Consider the following 19,167-nt stretch of genomic DNA (forward strand, 5'->3'; position numbering starts at 1 on the left):
CGTAATTGTGGATTGCTTGTGCTTTGGTTTATTGGCTGCATTTTCTCTTAAAGCTTGTCCAGTGAAGCCCACGAAGTAGCTGATTTTACCCTGGATGAGGTCTGTTTGACCTTTTGGTTTTCCAGCACAGAGCTGCAAGGTTAGGCTACAGATCTGCAGATGAAGGAACTGCTGGAATAAGCATTCCAGAGCTATTGAACAGCTCTGGATATCAGCCTTCCTGATAAATGCATTGGGAGCAGTAAAGTAAAGGCCATGCAGCATGCATTGGTTTATGATACCTGCCAAAATTCCTTAGCCCTTAACAGGGATATAAATAAAGGTCATGCTGCTGATTAAAAACACATATCACTGACAGTGGCAAATCTACTTATAGTTGTATTTTAGAGAGGATCAGAGTTTTCCCCTGAGGTCAATCTTGTACATCATCAGGAGAGGCATGCAGGGAAACCCTGCGCAATGCAGAACTGTTTGCATTGGCAGGACAGTAAGTAAACGGAAAGACATTTTCCTCCTTTGTTCATCTCTGTTTCATTGACCTTTTCTTTCAGAGGAGGGGAAAAAAAAAAAAAGCATTTGGATCCATGAAGAAATATTTGGAACAAGGGAATCCTGCAAGTGCGGAGAAGTCCTACAACTGGGAAAAGCAAAAAACCAGCCAGTGTAACCACAACGCTGGATTTCCTATGGAGATAACCATCGCTGATGCACAAAGCTCCTGTGTTCCTTCGATTAACGTACTATAGGTGGAAGCCAAAAACACTGGATAATGGTAAGTTTCACTTTCTGCAAAGTCAAAAGCTGTTTTAATAGAAGCATAGCTGCCTTTCTTTTGAGTTCAGCAAGCAAAAACTCTTTCTCAGAGGCTGACTGAACACCCACAGTGTTCAGAAGTCAGGCAGAGCACTCCTGGGTCACAACCGCTCTTAGACCAAAAGTAGCAAGAGCTGGTATCCTGAGTAGGGGCAACACTGCAGGTCTTGGTAGTAAATACATCTTTACTGAACATAGTGCCAGGAGAATTGTCTCCGGTGAAGGAGGGGGAGCCTTTAGTAAATGGTATCTCAGGGGATTGGTGCAGCCCATTGGGGTACAGCATCTAAGTACAAAGACATGAGCAACGTCGTCCACCTCTCCATTAGAGAAGAACTTTTGAAGATTGTGGTCATCAGTTCTCATATTTAAGGGAAATTTCTAGATGTCAACAGGAAGCATTCAGCATCTCCTATGGGCAGTCTAAGACATTTTAGGAGGCCTTGTACCCCACCACTCTGAAACCTTCACAAGTTCCTGACTTCATGCTCCCTGTCTGCTGGTCCACGGCACTACAGCAATCCAGTTCCCACACAGAGGACACCACCACAGGTAAGGCAAGGAGGCCTAGGGCTGAGACAGCGAAAGACCAGGAGATAAGAATGCTGCTGACCTACATATTTACAGAGTATTTCTTCTCCCTATCAGCCCAATATGCAAATATACAGGCATGTCTGTGCATTACCACACACCTACTCTCCAGTGTTTGAAGTCTGGATGGCCCTTGAGGCAAGAGTCATGTCATGCAGAACAAAGCACTTGTCAGCACTAACTCCATGCCATAATAAACATTTTATCAGTAATGAGACCAAATTGGAGCTGAACAACAAGCTTAATTTTGTTCTTTAGCTTTCACCTCTAAAGAACAGGCTTGGAAGCTACATCCTTACACAGGCGATAGAAAAGATAAGGAAGCACATTTATGATGTAATTAAAGTAAATCATGCTGGCCTCCCAGTAATGAACCCATTTCTAATTATCCTGGAGTCATCTTATCTTGCATGTGCCGCTTCAACACTTGTTTAAGGTGCTGCCAGGGTGCCTGTCATCAGTAGGACAAGGTTGCCAGTAGAAACTGTGCAGCAGAAACCTGAAGACAGGCTTGCATACCTGTCTCTTGACTCTCTAGCACCTTATTCACCCTTGAGAAAAAAATATTTTAAAAGAAAACCACAGTGCAATTTTGAAAGGGATCTGGGTGAAAGAAATCAAACAAGAACTCAGAATCAATGATTTCATGAGCAACATAAAAGATTTCTTCATTTGTTCCTGCTTTGAGGAAAGAAATATTTTCCAGCTTTCAACATCAAACAGCCCCAACATAAGGTTGTTTTTTGGCTTTGTTTGATAGAGGGGGGGAATCTCAGAAGTTTTTCTTGGAACCCCTTAAGTTCCCAAATCCAACCTGCATCTCTTCATATTTTTCAGTGATTCTTTTAACAGAGGTCCTTTTCCAGAAGCCATATTAGTTTAAAGTTTACTCTTTGTCCTTCACCCCATTTATTTTCCTCACCTTTTACTGTTCCCACTGTAAATGAATGTCATTATGCCCCTTTTTAAAGGAGATAAGAGCATAAATAACCACCAAAAATGTGCCCTGCATAAGTCCTGTCAGTTACACAATTAAACATGTTCTCTTTTGCATGATGTGTTTTATTGAGGTATAAATCAGGACTAAAAGGCAATTTAGCACAGACAGGAATTTTATGGAGGGGGGTGCAGATCCCCTGGGCTCGTCTGGAAAATGAGAAACATACTCATAGATGATACATCTCGCCGGGTGCAAGATTCACAGGAGCTACAGAGCACTCCGTCTAGACTGAGATTTAACTTTCTCATTTAAATCAAGTGAAATAGGACTGTGCTGGATGCAATTGCATAAAACCTTTCTGTGTTGGATTAAGGAGGTTTTTGCAAAGCCCAGTCACACTGAAGAAATTGTGTGGGCAGAATGGAGTGTTGCCAAATCACAGGGAGTAAGCAGGAGCTGAAAGGTAGCAAGGACTCCCCACGTTTAGCAAGGTTTTAGCTGCATTCACTTTCTTTCTTCCACTAAGCAGAAGCCTTCCTTTCTCTCCTGTTACTAAGGCAGGCAGATAGATGCTTGTGGCAGGCTTTGCTTTCTTCCAGTCAGGACTCAGTTGCAGACCCTCCTCATTTCTCTCTAGGAAAGTATAAATTGAGGTCAAATAAAATACCTAGGCTTGCTTGCATCCAGAACATGCTTGGGAAGAGACAGCAGGACTCAGAGAGAGCTTTTCCCTTATGTCTCAGGATCTGACCAAAAGCACGACCCTCCACTTGGGCTCAGTGTGCCCAGCTAGAAGAAAGAAGGGAAGTCTTGCTTTTCAGCACCGCCCAGCAGAGGTGAAGTGCATGTCTCGTAGCCCAGCAAGGAAAGGAGCAGGATCACTCCATCCTCCGTTACTCAATGGAAAAAGGGCAATCACATTTGTCTCCGCATCTGTCTGTGCAGGCATCCCATCTCACTACACCACCCAACTCCATAGTCAGGATTTACAGAAGGAAGGGCTAATCTTTGACCATCTTGCTAGCATCAGTTTTATTTCTCCAGCCAGCCCTGCAATCAAGGGTGTAGTGCATTAGAATCCACCTCACCTAATAAAGTTGACTAAACCAAGTTGTTCTCTCCACAGTCAACAGAAACTGGTATTAGACTGAATAAGCCCTGGAAATACCCAGCTCTCAGAATCTCAGCTAGGCAGGATAAATTTCAGCCTCCCTGCCCTAAGAAATATAATTTGTACCCAACACCAGCACCTTCCAAACAGCAGCAGACCAAGCTCTGCCCATGCATCTTAGCGCTTGCATGGTAACAGGGCAAGGGCAATGGTTTGCCCTCTGTGCACAACCCAGCCCGTCTGGCACAGCTACGCCTGGATTCAGGAGAGCTGCGCAACCAAATTAAATTGTCCTCTTAACTACTCATTAGGAGGTAGATGGCAGAACAAGGCACAGCAGTTCATAACAAGCTGGAACAAGTCTGCAGGCTCAGATGGCCCCCCAAGCAAGTTAGATTTGAATCAAGTACCTCCCTCTTGACACGCAGCACGTTAAAGCACACAGCATTAATATTTTATCCTTACAAGCCTTCCACTGTCCAGCACTGCCAGCTCACGATACATTTTCTGGAACACAAAGACTAAGAATACGTGCTGGTTTCTACTGTGCCATGCCAGCTCCCAGATTTTACAAGAACCGCAGCATTCGATTATTTTTTGTTTGAGAGAGCTATGTATTTTTTACTCGGCCCTCAGTGCTTTATCTGCTTCTGCAGTTCAGGCAACAAAGCCAACCCACCTGGATTGTGCAGGCAGCTGCAGCACAACAAGCCCTTCCTAAGGATGTCCTCTCCCAAAGCGTTCATCAGGGATTTTGGCTGCACATCCCCGGATGCTTTGCACTACAGTAAACGGAGCTGCTCCATGACACTTGCTCAGGAGGTGAGGATGCTTTGCTGGACAAGAGCATCGGCTTCCAGATGAACGTATACACCTCACCTAATTGTTAGGGCTTCCAAACAATAGCTAATCACAGGGTTGGCATCATTAGCAGGTCCTGAATCAGGTTTCAGTAGTATCACCTAACCAAAGTGGCAAGGGGAGAGGCCCCTTGCCAAGGAGGGGAGGGAAACTGGGATTAATAACTGTATTAAAACCCACAAAGAAAGACTGGGAGGGCTGGAAGAAGTCCACATAAAGAGGGTGAGAACTGACAACAGAGCACAGAACCTTTCAACCATCTGTTTTGTTTTGTACTTTAAAGGTGCAGTAAAACTTATTTATACCCAATTCCTTAGTTTACAAGGAAAGCAAGTTGCCTTACAAGTTTTAAAAGTAGCCTCAGCTGAGCAGCAGTTCTCCCAGCCTGGATTCTGGGGATTACATCTCACTCCATGAATAATACTTTAATTCAAGGGGGCCATAGTTTTCCATCTATAACCTCTACCTCCAGTTGACATAGATGGCTTATTCTCCTCTCCGTTGAAATACAGAAAAATGAAGGCCTGAAGTAGCAACTGCCTAAAATACACCAAATTACAAAAATGTTGTGTGCAGAGCTTTTTGTTATTTAAAAATTACCATAGGGGAAATTTGGGTTTAGTGTCCAGTGAGTAAAGCAGCAAGAAAAACAGAATACCTCATAATGGATCTTGAAGAAAAATACCAAGTACTTGGATTTTTATATTTTTTTAAGGAGAAAAGAAAAGGGGAGGGGGAAAAAAGACAGTCCTTCAAACCGGATTAGAAGCAGAGTCAGAAAACATACAAACCTGTGATGTGGATAGGCAGTTTTGGTATGCTTTCCATTTGTTTCCAGTCTGCTGCACAAGTAGCTCATCAACACACATTGGCCGTGGTTTATCTAAAGAAATCCCTCCAGGAAGCCTGCCCTTGGGAGCAGCTCCTGCATTTGCTGTTCTTCAATGCAGCAGTAAGACCTCAGAGACAACTCCCAAGTGGGAAGTCCATCCCCTGCAATACAGTAGTCCTCAGCAGATGCTGACAGACAAAAGAAGCGCACAAAAAAAAGTCTATGCCCACTCTTTTTCATGCCTGTGTTCAAGTCAGTAACTCCTAGACTACAGCCAGGTAAAAGTTTAAAGCCAGCTTAGTCCTCTTTCCTTTCCAAGCATGACAAAGCACAAGCGAGGCACATCTCAAGCTCCAGCCTACTGGAAAGCAGCAAGAACCAGAGATAGAGAGACTGAGCTGAAGTTTGGATTATGGATTAATACAACCTTGATCAAATGGAGAAAGTATCACTGAGTTACAAGGATGACTGCAGAAGAGAGAGCCCAGGGACACATTCATCGGCTGTTGAGTAACGCAGTATTTAAAGGCTGGGCTGTTCCAGCTTCAGTGACTCATCACACAATTTTTCAATATTACCTTGCCCAATTAAAGACAGCCTCTAGCTGTTATGTTTCATTGTTCTGTAGGGTTACCGCAGCGTGTATGTGGATCACAAGAACTCACATGAGAAGCAGCCAAAGTAAATTGGAGCAAGATATAGCATTTTTTGGATGGCCATTTTACATAAACCCCTATTGCATGATCACCATCAGTATTCTGTTGGAGAAAGGGGGATCCAGAATAGCAAACTAAATACAGATACACACAAAAGGGCTGGAATAGATCAGTGCTAACATCTAATGCTCAGAACCAACATTTTCACGGTCAGAAGCATCAGATGCTGGGGGGAAGGCAGGGAGAAATCCCTTTTGCTTTTCTCAATGTTGAGCTGGCTGAAACCATTAGTGCTGAATAGCACAAACGGAAAACTAGAAGGAATCAAACCCCCTTCTTCGCACAGTTTCTCTAACCTAATCCGAGCCAGAAATAGTCAGATTTTCTTACGACAGACAGCTCTATAACACACCCAGCAAAGACTGAAGCTAAGCCACCCGGCGAGGCAGCCCACCCTGAGAGCTGCCCGAGCAGGTTCCCCGGTTCCACAACACCTGCAGGCTAGGCTCACACTCAGGGTAAACATTTGCCTTTCAAAACAAAAACAAATGAAAGGCTTTGGGTTGCTCCAAATGAACATAAATATTTTCCTCTAGGAATTCTTCTGTTGTGATGTGTTAGTTGGGTTTTTTGGGTTGTTTTTTTTTTTTTTTTTTTTTGACTAACAAAGAGCAGGCTGGAAGTGAAGGGGCTCTGTGAAAATACCTTAGAGCTGTATTTGCTTTAATCCTAAAGCAAAAGGATCCAGCATCTACTTAAGTCCCATGAATACATGCATTTCTTAGCAGCGAGATTAGAATGCCATTAAAGAACATAGATTCACCAGCAAGATTAAAATGCCATTAAAGACCATAGAATCACCAGTCTGCCTACAAATTATACTGTCTTCGCTCATAATGTCTACTCATTTCCTGCAATATTTTTAAGGACCCTTATTTCGTTTTATTCTGTTTTCTCCCTTCTCTCATTCATGACGTTTCCTTATGCTCATAATTATTTATTTGGCATGGCATTTTGTTGTAAGAGAACAGCCAAGCCCTGTGTGCATAACATAGCAAAGAATTTCCACTTTAAGAGAGCTGGACTTGTAATTTACAGACGGCACAAAAAACTAATTTAAAGAGTGAATAACCTTAAACTAGAAAAGCTGAGAGGTGTTATCTGTGCATGGCTTTTGGCAAGTCAAATCAAAGTCATATCATCACTTTCAGCTTTTGACAGCTTTTGCACTTGACCCCAACCCCGACATTGCATCTTGAACCTCTCTCTCCTACTGAGTCTGAAAATACATCTTAACTACATGCAGCTTAAGGGGACTGCAATGCCACCAGCAGCTGCACCCCAGGCCTGTCAAGGAGAGACAGGAAACACATGAGGTGGCTTGTCTCAAGACCTCTGCTTAATAGCATACAGACAAACCCACGTTTATAATTGTCCTCCAGGCACCCAGAACTTCTCCCAGACTCTGAGTGACTTTTTTCACAGTTGAGCCCAAAGCCCTTTCCGATTAAAAGAAAGACTTACTCTTTTCACTACAGTGTAGAACTTGCCTTAATGTTATGACCACACCGTACTTGTCCAGGCCACGCAGCAAACAGAGGCACGGGTCCCTCCATCACACAGGCCAAGGATGATGGCAGTAACAGGGGCCATTCCTGCCTGCCCTCAGCTATGCAAACCTTAGCAGCTACAGACACCTGGAAAAGGAACTGCTTCCCTCCCTCTTAATGAACCATTTGAGCTACAGCCATTGTTTATTCAAGAACCTAATAAGAGATGACTGTGGCTATTTTCTGCTTAACATCATTAGTTAAACAGAAATTGATTGCAGATGGAAAACAGCCATTGTGGTTTATTGCCAATGATTTGTTTCCTGGCATTTAAGGGCAGATATAGGTTGGCAGATCTGTTCCCTTAGGCTGCAGACACTGCAAGGTGTGGCCATGCTCTGTGTTTACAAGCTATTATCACAGCTCATTGTTGGCTTTTTCATCTTCAGGCATGTCTAGCAAGGCTTAAAGGCTCTGTGTGAGGGAACATGAGAGGAGGTTGGTTTGTCTGCTATCAGCCAAGGATTACTGGTATGCTTTAGCTACCTCTTAATAGGAAAGCTATTCACCACAGGCAACCCTTACTTGCTTTCAGCAGACCTCAGCAGCCTTGAACAGAGATGAGCAAAAGGGAACATAAATGGCCTTTATATGTTTTAAGTCTTTCAAGTGAAATGGAAAAGATAGCCCCAACCCACAAAACTTAATGTGGCTGGGTCTTGCCTCTCACTGCTATGCTGTGCCAGACCAGACCCCACAGAACTACACCTCCACTAACCAGGATGAGAACTTGAACTCCGTCAGACCCATCTTTCTGCGTTAACGCTGAAATGTATGCAAGATGCCACTCAAAATTTTCATCTGGTGCCTATTAAGAATGAGACCAAGCTAATTACAACAAGCAGTGGGTGTTCTATCAAGCAAGCATCTTTAGAAATCTTTACTGGCTCCCAGCATGTAGTGGGAAACAGTGCAAAATACCACTGTTGAAAATCTTCTCTGGAGCCTGTCTCAAATTTCTGTACCACCAGATTTCCCCATTCTCTGGCTTTTCCCCTCTGCTACTCAAATGACAGGTGCCTGTTCTGCAAGGTATGGCATATGCTCCGTTTTGAGGACTTTGCAAACAAATGACAGCACTGGTGGGGTTTTGCAGGACCTGAATCTCAGCTTTTAACTATACAGGATACCTACAGCTACTGTCAGAAGTTACTGGCAGGTCTCTTTTACAGTGTGCTTTCACCATCTGACAGAGCTTCCCTACCCAGCCTGACAGCTGGGGGACAGAGGAATCACCATATTTGATACAACTAACCTTCCGTCTATTCCAGGCACTGGTTTTGATGTAAAACCAGCTGCCTTGATAAGACACAAATAACCCAGTGGTTCCTCCAAGGGAGAAGTTTGTCCCTAACCTCCACTGGTTACATGTCAGTTCATGCCTCAAGTCTGAATATTTATAGCCCTTCCAGTGGCTTCTAACCCACGCCTACCATAAAGCCACCACACACCTGCTGGTACCCAGATTGCCACTGGGAGAGATAAACTCAACGGAAGCAGATTAATTGATCCTCCTTCCAGATTCCCCATGGTCCACATGACCAATTGCTAGCCTGAACCTGGCCATCCTTGCTCTCCATGACCATCCACAAAGTCATGCCTTCAGAAAGCCCAGAGACAGCAAAAGCCTACTTATCTCTTTCTTTACCTTTTTTCCCCCCAGCAGAAAGTTTCAAGGAAAATGTTTCCAGGGAGTTACCAAGTCCAGTTGCAAAATACTTTCCATAGTGCCGTATGTAGCAGCTGATGTAGTTAATGTCTGACATAGATTGTAATGTTTTAAATACAAAACTCAGTGCTGACCCTCCCTAATGTTACATTGCATTTCAGTCTAACATCTGATTGATGACCTAAATTCAGATCAAATTTGCAGCAGGTGATATGCAGGACATGTTTTCCAGCAAATCTAGTTAGCCCAACTAAATCCCCCAGATTTTACTTCTACATGGCTATTTTCTCTCTAGTATAAAGAAGAATATCAAGTGCCATAACTGAAATTTTATTATTTCTCAATAATAAGCACCATAAACAAATACTTATTTCTCAAGACTTAAAGGTATATCTGATGTCACTATCTGCACAATTTGGTACCATTAACAAACGCATTAGCACTGCCTCCTGTGTGAGCTTGTCCAAGGGTATGGCATTTGTTAGCTTGTTCAATAGCATTACAACCAACTTGCAAATTCAGATTTCATGAGTTTTTGTTCTCGAGCAGCAGGACTGCTGGCAGCATTCTGTATGTTGTTGTGTGCAATTGTGTGTGGTAGTTTGTGCGATATCATCTGCAAGATTTTACTTTAGATCATCCCCTCCCCTTGTCCTCCCCAAAACATGACTAGACCCTCTAACAGTAAGAATAGATTGTACAGTAGATGACTGCAAGCTAAAACTTCATGGGGCCTCAAAATAAAACTCCACTCTATTTTCTGTAGAGAAAGAATAAAGAGTCAGCTGCGAATACAGTAAGATTAATGTATTAATCATCTGCTGGCATGGCACACTCTGGGAAAGAGGCTAATTAAAAGGGATTTGTGGAAGGTCATCTAGGATTACTTTCTACTAAAAGCAGTGGCAAGACATCAGGGTTATCAGTGAATTTTGGAAGTTCCAATTAAGGTGCTGGAAAGCAGAAGCTGTACCAAGAAACTGAGTCCTCCAACTTCCTCTACACTGGAAATATGCTCTTCATATTGCTTCTGCAAGCATTTCTGGCTTTCGAACACTTGGAAGAACAAAAACTGGGGCTCTATTCTCTCCATACCCTAAATCCTCTTCCCATAAACTATTGGCATAATGACTTCCATTTACATCAGTGACATGGCCTGATGAGGGAAGGTAGTAAAGTTCTGCTGATTTTATTGACTGAAGCATGTGATACGCAGGACTTGTTTCCCAGCAAAATAAACTATCAATCAAATTAGGGAGCTGAAATCCCAGCTCTGCTCTTCTAATGGCACCAGGTATGAACTTTGCCCAAAACACATGGTCTCAAGTTTTTAAAAATAAACACTAGCAAATGAGTCTGAGGGCACCTCCTTTTCCATCTCCTGTCCATTTGGAGATACTGCTGTGCACTTCCGAAGCAGGTGTTTCATACGCCTGGGTTAACCTGATGCCAAGAAAAGCCAGCTCTTTCCTTGCATGCAGGGAAGGAAAGAGCTTCCTTATAAAACATCTCTATGCATGATCAAAATTGTGCCTAATGACAGACAGATGCAGTTAGTACGTGTTTTCAGAAGCAGGTGTCCTTCAGAGTGCCATTTAAGAGATACAGACTGTGTCACTGAGGGGGAACCCTCCTATGAAAAGAGCTCAGGTGCTCCGTCCAACCAGTCTCAATCACAAGCGCCAGCATCCGTGCAGGAAAGCTGCCTTGCCACCCTTCGGGCCATCGCCAGGCTTCTCACCTTGCCTTCAGAGCAAAAGGAGCTGCACTGTCAGGGCCACCCCAGCCCACAGTTCAGCTGAGGAGCAGTGAGGGGTGGTACAGAAGAGTAAATTCAACAGATAATCCTTACAGAAAACACAAGCTGTCATGATAGAGCTTCCTGTTTGGAAATGGCAATGTCTCACATCCCCAAGCCAGAGAGAGTAGCAAACCTTCCTTACAGAAGCAGCAAGAAACAAGACCAAGAACCCTTTTTCTTTGCTCAGTAACAGCAAGGAGGAGAGATACTTCATGGTTTTGTAATGCCCTGAGAGCACAAAAGTAGCTGCATGCACAGCTGTGGTTTGGTGGGATGAATGATGATGTGCATTTTATTTATATTTTGAAATACTGAAGGATGATGACTAGAGAGGGTCATCAGCCATCAAGTTCAGATCCAGGTCTGAAGCAGCTCCAAGCATTTCAGAGCACAGGGTGACAGGCATGGGACTTGGGTTTTGCTTCAGGTCATTGGAGAGAAAATGGTCAGCTACACAACTTAGCTCTGGAACCATCCCGGAATTTGTCTAGATTCATGGCCTTGGCTCGCACCCATTAGTGGTAAAAACTGTGACGGAAAGCGCAAGGGAGGAAGAAAAGATAAAGTAATGGCATAAATTCCAGTAGCTCCTGGAAAAAATACATTTGACCTTTATTATCTACTAACTTCTAACTCTGACGCTTAGCTCTGGTTTTTGCTTTTAAAATATTGTCCCTGGCAGAATGGAGTCCAAAGAGAAAACAGACTCTGGAAAAAGTGTGAGACTCTGGGGAGACAGTTATTTACTGGCAGTTTCACAACCGCCCCTGCACTTCTAATGAAATTTCATTTGTCAAATTCAGTGCAACTTGGTGACAAGCCAAGCTTATTCTGCCTGCCTTTTAGCTTAGAAACATCCTTTTGGTCTCCTGCTCCCAAGCAATGCCTTTATTTCATTTGAGAAAAAAAAAAAAAAAAAAAAGTTGCAGCTTGTAGTTAAAAAGCTGGTCTCAAACTCTCATGGACACGATTTCTTATTGTAATATGAAAAAAGAAGTTAAATTTTTGAACTGGTGTTAACACCATGCATAATAAAACATGCTCCTCACCATGAGTACTTCAAAGGGAAATATATTCAGCTTTGGCAAAAAATATCCCACAAATGGTTGTGATTTTATATGGACTCACCACTGTCTGGGATGAGGCCATCTAACAGGAGTCTGGACACAGCATCCTTCCAACTTAGGATGAAAGCCATAGCCTCTACAGTGGGGAATGGATCTTACTTCTTATTGATGTTTTTTAATATGTGAGGCCTGGTTTGTGTACATAGTTTGCGTTACATTCCAGTGGTAGGCAAAACAGCTAAGCTATTTTGATTCTCCTGGTTAAAATACTACTTTAAGCCCTTTTAAAGTTTTTGCATGTTTAGGTCTTAGGGCAGAGTTGTCAACAGAAACAGTCACAGGTTTTGTTTGGTTTTATGAAAAAGGAGAATTAAAAAAAAAAAAAAAAAAAAGAGTGAGCACAAACAAACTGATTACACTTCCCTCATTGTTCAGGAAAAAAAAGAAGAAAAAAAAAAACAGACAGTGATTTATTTTTCACAGCCTGAATAGCTGGAGACAGAGAGCTGATATATGGCAAGGAAATTGCCACCCTAAACAAGTTCCTTTGAGCAATTTGATGATTTTTTTTTTTTTCTGCCTGAGTTATGAGCCCTTGGAATGCACATACCATTGATTTGTTTGGTAATTTGCACAAACGGCTCTTCCTGAGTTCTTAAAGCCAATGTATATCCCAGAGTGGAAATATTAGCACGATACAGAGAAATAGAGTCCGATTGTTTGCCAGAGTCAGGCTACCTAACCTTGCAAATGCACATGAGTAGCTCTGGCTTCTCCCACGATCAAAAAGCATACCCATCCTGCAACCAAAATATATGGGTTGTCACACACACAACAACGACCATGAGGATGTATGTATTCATCTGCCCTTTGCAACAACGACCATGAGGATGTATGTATTCATCTGCCCTTTGCTGGAGCTTGAAACTTCTAAACTACCCAAATTCTCATGGAAGCATCATTGCTGTGGTATCAAACACCTCCTGGTTGCACAGCGGGTGGTGTGACCATCTCTGTCGTATGGGGTCGCTTCTTCCTGATGGAAATGTTTTTTGTGGAGTGAGGTATTTTCATTTGGCAAAGAGGTTTGTTAGCATTTCCCTCTAAAATATAAATATAAGCATAATCATAAACATAAACAGACAAACACCACAGTTTGACGGGATGAGATTTGTGTGGGTGGTTTAGGTGCCTAATTGCCGTGTTCTGCACAAAGCCTGTGGTTTGCACCCTGAGAACCCAGACCTCAGCCTGCAGACGCTGAACCTTGTTATCTCTTTCATTCAGCTCCAAACTGCTTCGTGCATAATACACATTAAATACTGGTCCTACAGCAGGCTTGTTCAGAGCAACCACCCAAAATCCACTCAAAACCACAAAATCACGCTCAAGAGGAGACTAAGAGGACCATGCCTCTCTTTTATCAAGAGGCTCAATGGCTAAATCTTATTTCTGAGACACCAGAAGTGAGAGCTCAAGCCTTTTTCCACCTGATGTGAAACAGGGGTTGGATGATGGTTTCTCAAACTCCTAGGAGGCCACCTTAGCCATTATGTTACATGTTATCCTGGAGTGGTCCTCCTGCTGTCTCACTAGATGGACTTATTCCACCCTGCTTCCTCACCTGAACTGGGACAGCGATAACACAGAAAGTGAGAGGGTAGATCAGTAACCCAGCTCACATGGGATGTGGAGGCTGGGCATCAAGCTGCCTTCCAGCAAACATTCAATTATGTCAGAGACACCCACCAGGTTCCAGCAGGGAGTAAGAGACCCAAACCTTAGGATCCCTCTTCTTCCAGCCAGTTCTTTGCCTTCCCTAGGGCAGAGTGGGCAGGCTCCCTTCAAACCCTCCTTCTAGTACCTTGCCAGTCTCAGAGGCCAGGGGAGTGACCCACTTTGACTGGTGTTGCTCACACCCTCCAGCCTGGAGATGTATGGCCAGCATCCTCTCACCTCCATGTCTACCTCCTCCTGCGGTGGCACAGTTCTCAAATGGAGGGTCTGCTCTTGCCTTTTGGTGCACCCTGATTTCTAGCAGTAGTGGATTAAGTCCAGTGACTCGCACAGCTCAGCACCCTGTCTAAATTGAATGTAATCTTTGAAAACTAGGGCTGAAAGAGACCTCCTGAGATCATCTAATACCATTTTTTTCCCAGAGGCAGCATCTGATATCCCTAGGCTAACCCCAGCATGTTTATCTAACATGCTTTGGAAAGCGTATGAGAAAGATCATAACCTCGTCCAGATACCTGCTTCAGTACTTTATACTCCCAGAATTTATCTTTTTTGTCTTATAGTCAACTAACTAATCTTTGCTTCACATTTGTTTTCTTCCTCTTCCACCATGTATGAAAGAAAATATTAACTTGGTGTAGAAATACTGAAACTGAGTTTCAAAATTAAATCTTCCCACTGAAGCTAGTAGTTAGTAGACAATTTTGCAAAGCAAAATGAAAGGGAATTGCTAAAAAAAAAAAAAAGTCATCTCTTAATGCTGTGCCACTGTGTATGGGGCCTCCTTTTAAGCTTTGCTGTTGATTTGGCAGCTCTTTGTTTATTTTGAAGGGATAAGTTAAGCAGTCACTCAAGGATGGGTAGGAAAAGCCTGAGGCTGAGATTACCATGTAGCTTTCTAATTAGACCGGAATGAAAATAGGTCTAAATCCATTGAGTATACAAAATACGTTTGCATGCTTAGCAATTGATAATAATTATGGTTCCTTATAACAACAGTAAATGCCTAGTTGTTATTTTGTAACCTAAGGCAAATGAGTAGGGCATTTGTTTTACTTAAGCTGACAAAACTTGTAAAAGAGGCCACCACAATGACATTCCAAGGCACAGGGAGAGCTGTCATTTTATCTGCTGGCTGGTAAAAAAATATATGATTCCATAATGTTATCCTACCAAATAGCTGAGGAATTGCACTTCTCACTTGCTGGAAGGATCTAAGGAACTAATCATTAGCTGAACAGTCTAATTTGGTCCAACCTCAGCACTGTATAAATAGTCATGTACATCAGCAGTAAAAGAACAAGCAACTTATTCTTGAGAAACCGATGGAAAAGTCTGACCCTCATTTCCTTACACGGAAGAAATCACATAAAAGCATTCAAGCTGAGATTCAAAATACTTTAATACAGACACAAACTATGCAATGAACATGTGTTAACTGTCAGCCAAAAAGTACCTAAAAACCCATCCTAGTTATCTGTGGAGGGAATAGGAAACAACATGTGGACATTTTATATAATGGATGATTGTTAAATGCTGACCTTTTTTGTTGGGTTCTGATTTTAATGGTCAGAACTTGATTATGCAGGAAGAGGCGAGATTTTCAGCTGCACGAATAGAGGTTACGCAATAGCACTACCAAACCCACAAGTCCGGTTAACATGTAGATAAGTAGAGATTTGCAATGACACCTATGTTGGAAGCATTACAGCAACCACACATACTCCCTTGCTTTTAGTTCTGAAAGTCAACTACCAATGCAGCCTACGCAGATGTGCAACAGGACAAAATAGTACTTCAAGGACCAGTACAGTTTGGTAAACTTGTCAAACTGAATCTTAAATAGATCTACAAAATGTATAATCTGTATGTGAGTGCACCTGTGGGGTGGGGATGTGCTTCCTAAGGCAATGAAAGCTTAAGGGATAACATACATATTTCTTAGAAAACTTTACCATGTGCATGTATGGCCATTTATCTGAACTTCAGAAACTTCAAACTCTTGACTTCCAGGGAGCCAAGGCTGGTAGCTCATCCAGAGCCTAGCCCAGTGAGATGAAATTCCAAATATCCTCTGAAGTCCTTGAGGTACATAAAGCACCATCTTCAAGAAAACCATCTCTTTGGCATGCAGAAATCCCCTTTGCAGCAGTTGTGCAGCTGCTGCATACTGAATATGTTGGGGACTTGTCGGGGACTTTGCAAAAGCAGATGATCTATCTGCACGCAGGAGTACCCCTGCACACTTTATGAGCCAGCTTCTTTCTGCACTTTTGGTATTTGGGATTAAATGTTGGCAACAGATGTGGTTTGCAGGTCTGTGAGATATTTAATTTATGGGCATTCTCAAAGCAAACTGCTCAGATTTCCAAGGATTTGGAAGATTCGTATGTATTTAAAAATACTTTATTGCATTTCTGTGGATGAGTTCCAGATATTACGGTGTCCTGCAAATGCTTCTAGCTACCTCCTTTATGGCAGCCTGGATTTTAGACAAGGTCTCATTCACAACAGGCATAGGTCCTTTCTGGCACTACCTGAGAGAGCAAGAACTGTCTGGCTGGGAAGGGGGACAAAGCCTTAACCTTGTTTTGCTAATGTGAATTAATAAACTGCTTCAGCTGTAAGAAAAATGATAATGAGTAATAAACATGAAGTTTTTAGTCTTCTAGTGAATGGTGTTTACAGTGATGGACAGTCATGAAAAGATTGGCCTAGAGGAATGTGAGGTGATAGCAGTCCAGGCACTCCCTGGAAGATGGAGAAGTAGAGCAAGAGCTTACATTTTTTTACATGTTAAAAAAAAAAAAGAAAAAAAAAAAAAAGAAGAAGAAGAAGAAGGAAACCTCAGTTATTATAGAGATTTTATTCTCTGTCATTTAAAAATTCAGGAAAAAATCTTTAAAATCTTAGAAGACAAAGGGAATAAACCACTTTCACACAACAGCTGTACTCTTTTCACAACAGGAAAATCTCAGGCTTAGAAACCCCAGTTTCACCCTCCTCTTGTGCATGAGAGAAAAAAAGAGAGAAATCAAGTAGAAATATCCCCAAATACAAGCATGGCGTTTCTCTTCCCAGAAAGATAATTACATTGAAATAAAGGTCATCTGGTTTTGTTTTAGAATCTCTGCAAGCAAAACTTAAACAATTTCATGTAGAAAAGCAGGGAGTTCAGCGTGCCTCAGTGCTGTTACCTGCAGTATACAGATCATTTTGAATACACAGAACTTATCTGCCATTGTGTCACTGTCCTTGGGGTATTATGTTCATTTGATTTCAGTTACCAAAAATCTGATACACTGGAGTCACTAGCTAGGCCCTCATAAGGAGCTGTGTGGATGCTATTTCCCATCCTATCTGCCTGCATTTTCAATATAAGGGGATAATGTTAGTAGGAAATACAATATTCATAGATACAGCATGGAGCAGAAGGAAAGGAGGAAATCTTTTCCTCCACTGTCTTAAAGGTTTTCCTCAATAGTGAAGTAGGAAATAGGTAATGTAGCTCATAGAAAAATAACTTAACATATACAAGGTTAAACATTTTTGTGTCCTAAAGTAGCAGCCATTTATAAATCTGCATAGAGGACCACCACAATATAGATGTATTCCCAAAACTATGTAGCAGTTGGGTACGAGTGGTTCATATTCCAGGAGAAATGAAGGCTTGCTACTCTAAAAGCACCTGCAAGGGCAAGGGGAATTTCCTGGGTTTCTTAACACTCGTTTTTCTGCTAGGAGAATGGCAATTCTAAAACACTTTTTGAAGAAGCATGAGAAGGTAGGGAACAGTGACTTTTAGCAGTCAAATCCTTAGCTTTAAAGAAAGCCTACGGAGGGAAAATGGTGACCATCTTGATGTTTCCACATCCTCCTTTGTTCTATCACCCCAAAGGGGATCAGGTCAAATTTCTCCACATCCATTTATTGCTTTTTAAATGCTGAACTAGAACGATGGAAAGATTCATAAGTGCAACTTTCAGAAAGGCATCAAGAGGGACTTTCTGTTCCTCAGTAGCCGCCCAGAAGCCCACCCCATCAAGGACTAGAGACAGCTTCTGACCTATTGGAAACTCCATCTGATTTTTGTCCTTTTGCAGAGGACTAGCAACAACTGCAGAAGCCAAAAATCTAAATGGAAGTAGAAGGGAAAAGACAGAGAAGTTTCTTGCTTGAATCTCTGAGTAGAGGCAATTGAAAGGTGGAAGCAGTGTGCACTAGAAGTCTCATATCCATTGCAATCTAACAGAAAGACACTGGACCTTAATCCAGTTGAAATGAATGGATAGTCAGTCATGAATACTGTGAAACCAGAGATCATTTCACATATTTGTAAAGGCCAGGTCCTTGGTTAGCGAAGATGTGTATCGATTCACTCAAATCAGCGGAACCAGGATGATTTGTGCTAAGCCAGGGGACAAGCCTGAAATCTTCACACTTGTTCTTCAGTCTGCACTTAACACCAAGTGGGGCTTTTTTTATATTTCAGATAAATCACGTTCTAGGGATTGTCGTCTTTTTTTAAAAAAAAGATAATGTTTTTAGCCATTTCTCCTCTTTACTCAGGAGGCTATCTTTTAAGTTGGAATCTCTAAATCAACCTTTCAATAATCACTGTAATATGACAAAAAATAGGAAATAAATGTGTCAAATTGATTTCCCACTCCTTTTTATTTGAGGCGCTTGCTGCAAAATTACATACTACATTAACCAGCACAGGTACTTGGGTTAGACTTGGTTACACTTTCTTAACCACAATATTTACTTCTCAGTTGGACTTACGAAAGAAGATAAGACAATTTAAGATGAGTGATATCACCCAACATGAGTAAAGAAAGGAAATACATGAGTAAAGAGAGGAAATACATGAGTAAAGAAAGGAAATACCAGTGCTTCGAATGAAGTGGCAGTCGGTACTTACTGACTGTGTTAAGGTGCACTTATGATATTTAAAAAACAGAGGAATCTTTTACCATATTAGTTGTAAACAAGATCAACTGTAAAATGAGTATTTTTACATGTGGATATAATTTGCACACATGCAGATATTTTAATATCCATTATAAATTAGAAATGAGGTTACTGAAAGCAGGAATCCTTTTTAGAAGGTACAGAATCCAGTATTTCGTTATTCTGACTGAAAACACCTCAACTGATGAGTAGCATCATTTAAATCACTTATGATACTTCACAAATAAAGTAGAATCCTCCCCTAGAGATAGCTTTAATAATCTGGCCTATGGAATTCTGTAAGACTTCTATAAGAGCTGGTGCAGTCATCACCATTTAGATATTTACATGCCAGGCTGGTAGGAACAAATCAAAATGCAAGTGTTCAGAAAATATTCAGGGACAAGAATGACCTGGGAATAGATCCTCAGTGTGCTATTCAAGGGGAAAAGCATCCAGTTCCCCTGGCAGCCTTTGTTCCATGTGAAATAATTTACACTATTAGCAGAACAAAACACAGTTAAAT

General features: G+C 41.9%; 1 protein-coding gene across 1 annotated transcript in view; it reads left to right on the forward strand.

Moving 5' to 3' along the window:
- The first annotated feature begins 555 nt into the window (after nt 1-555).
- Nucleotides 556-19,167, forward strand: part of NEDD9 (neural precursor cell expressed, developmentally down-regulated 9) — a 73,542-nt gene continuing 54,930 nt past the window's right edge. The window contains exon 1 of the mRNA XM_040586597.1: nt 556-772. Coding sequence (XP_040442531.1) covers nt 770-772 — 3 coding nt within the window. The 5' untranslated portion in view covers nt 556-769. The remainder of the gene's footprint in view (nt 773-19,167) is intronic.

Source organism: Falco naumanni, chromosome 3, assembly GCF_017639655.2.
Source record: "Falco naumanni isolate bFalNau1 chromosome 3, bFalNau1.pat, whole genome shotgun sequence".
Taxonomy (NCBI): domain Eukaryota; kingdom Metazoa; phylum Chordata; class Aves; order Falconiformes; family Falconidae; genus Falco; species Falco naumanni.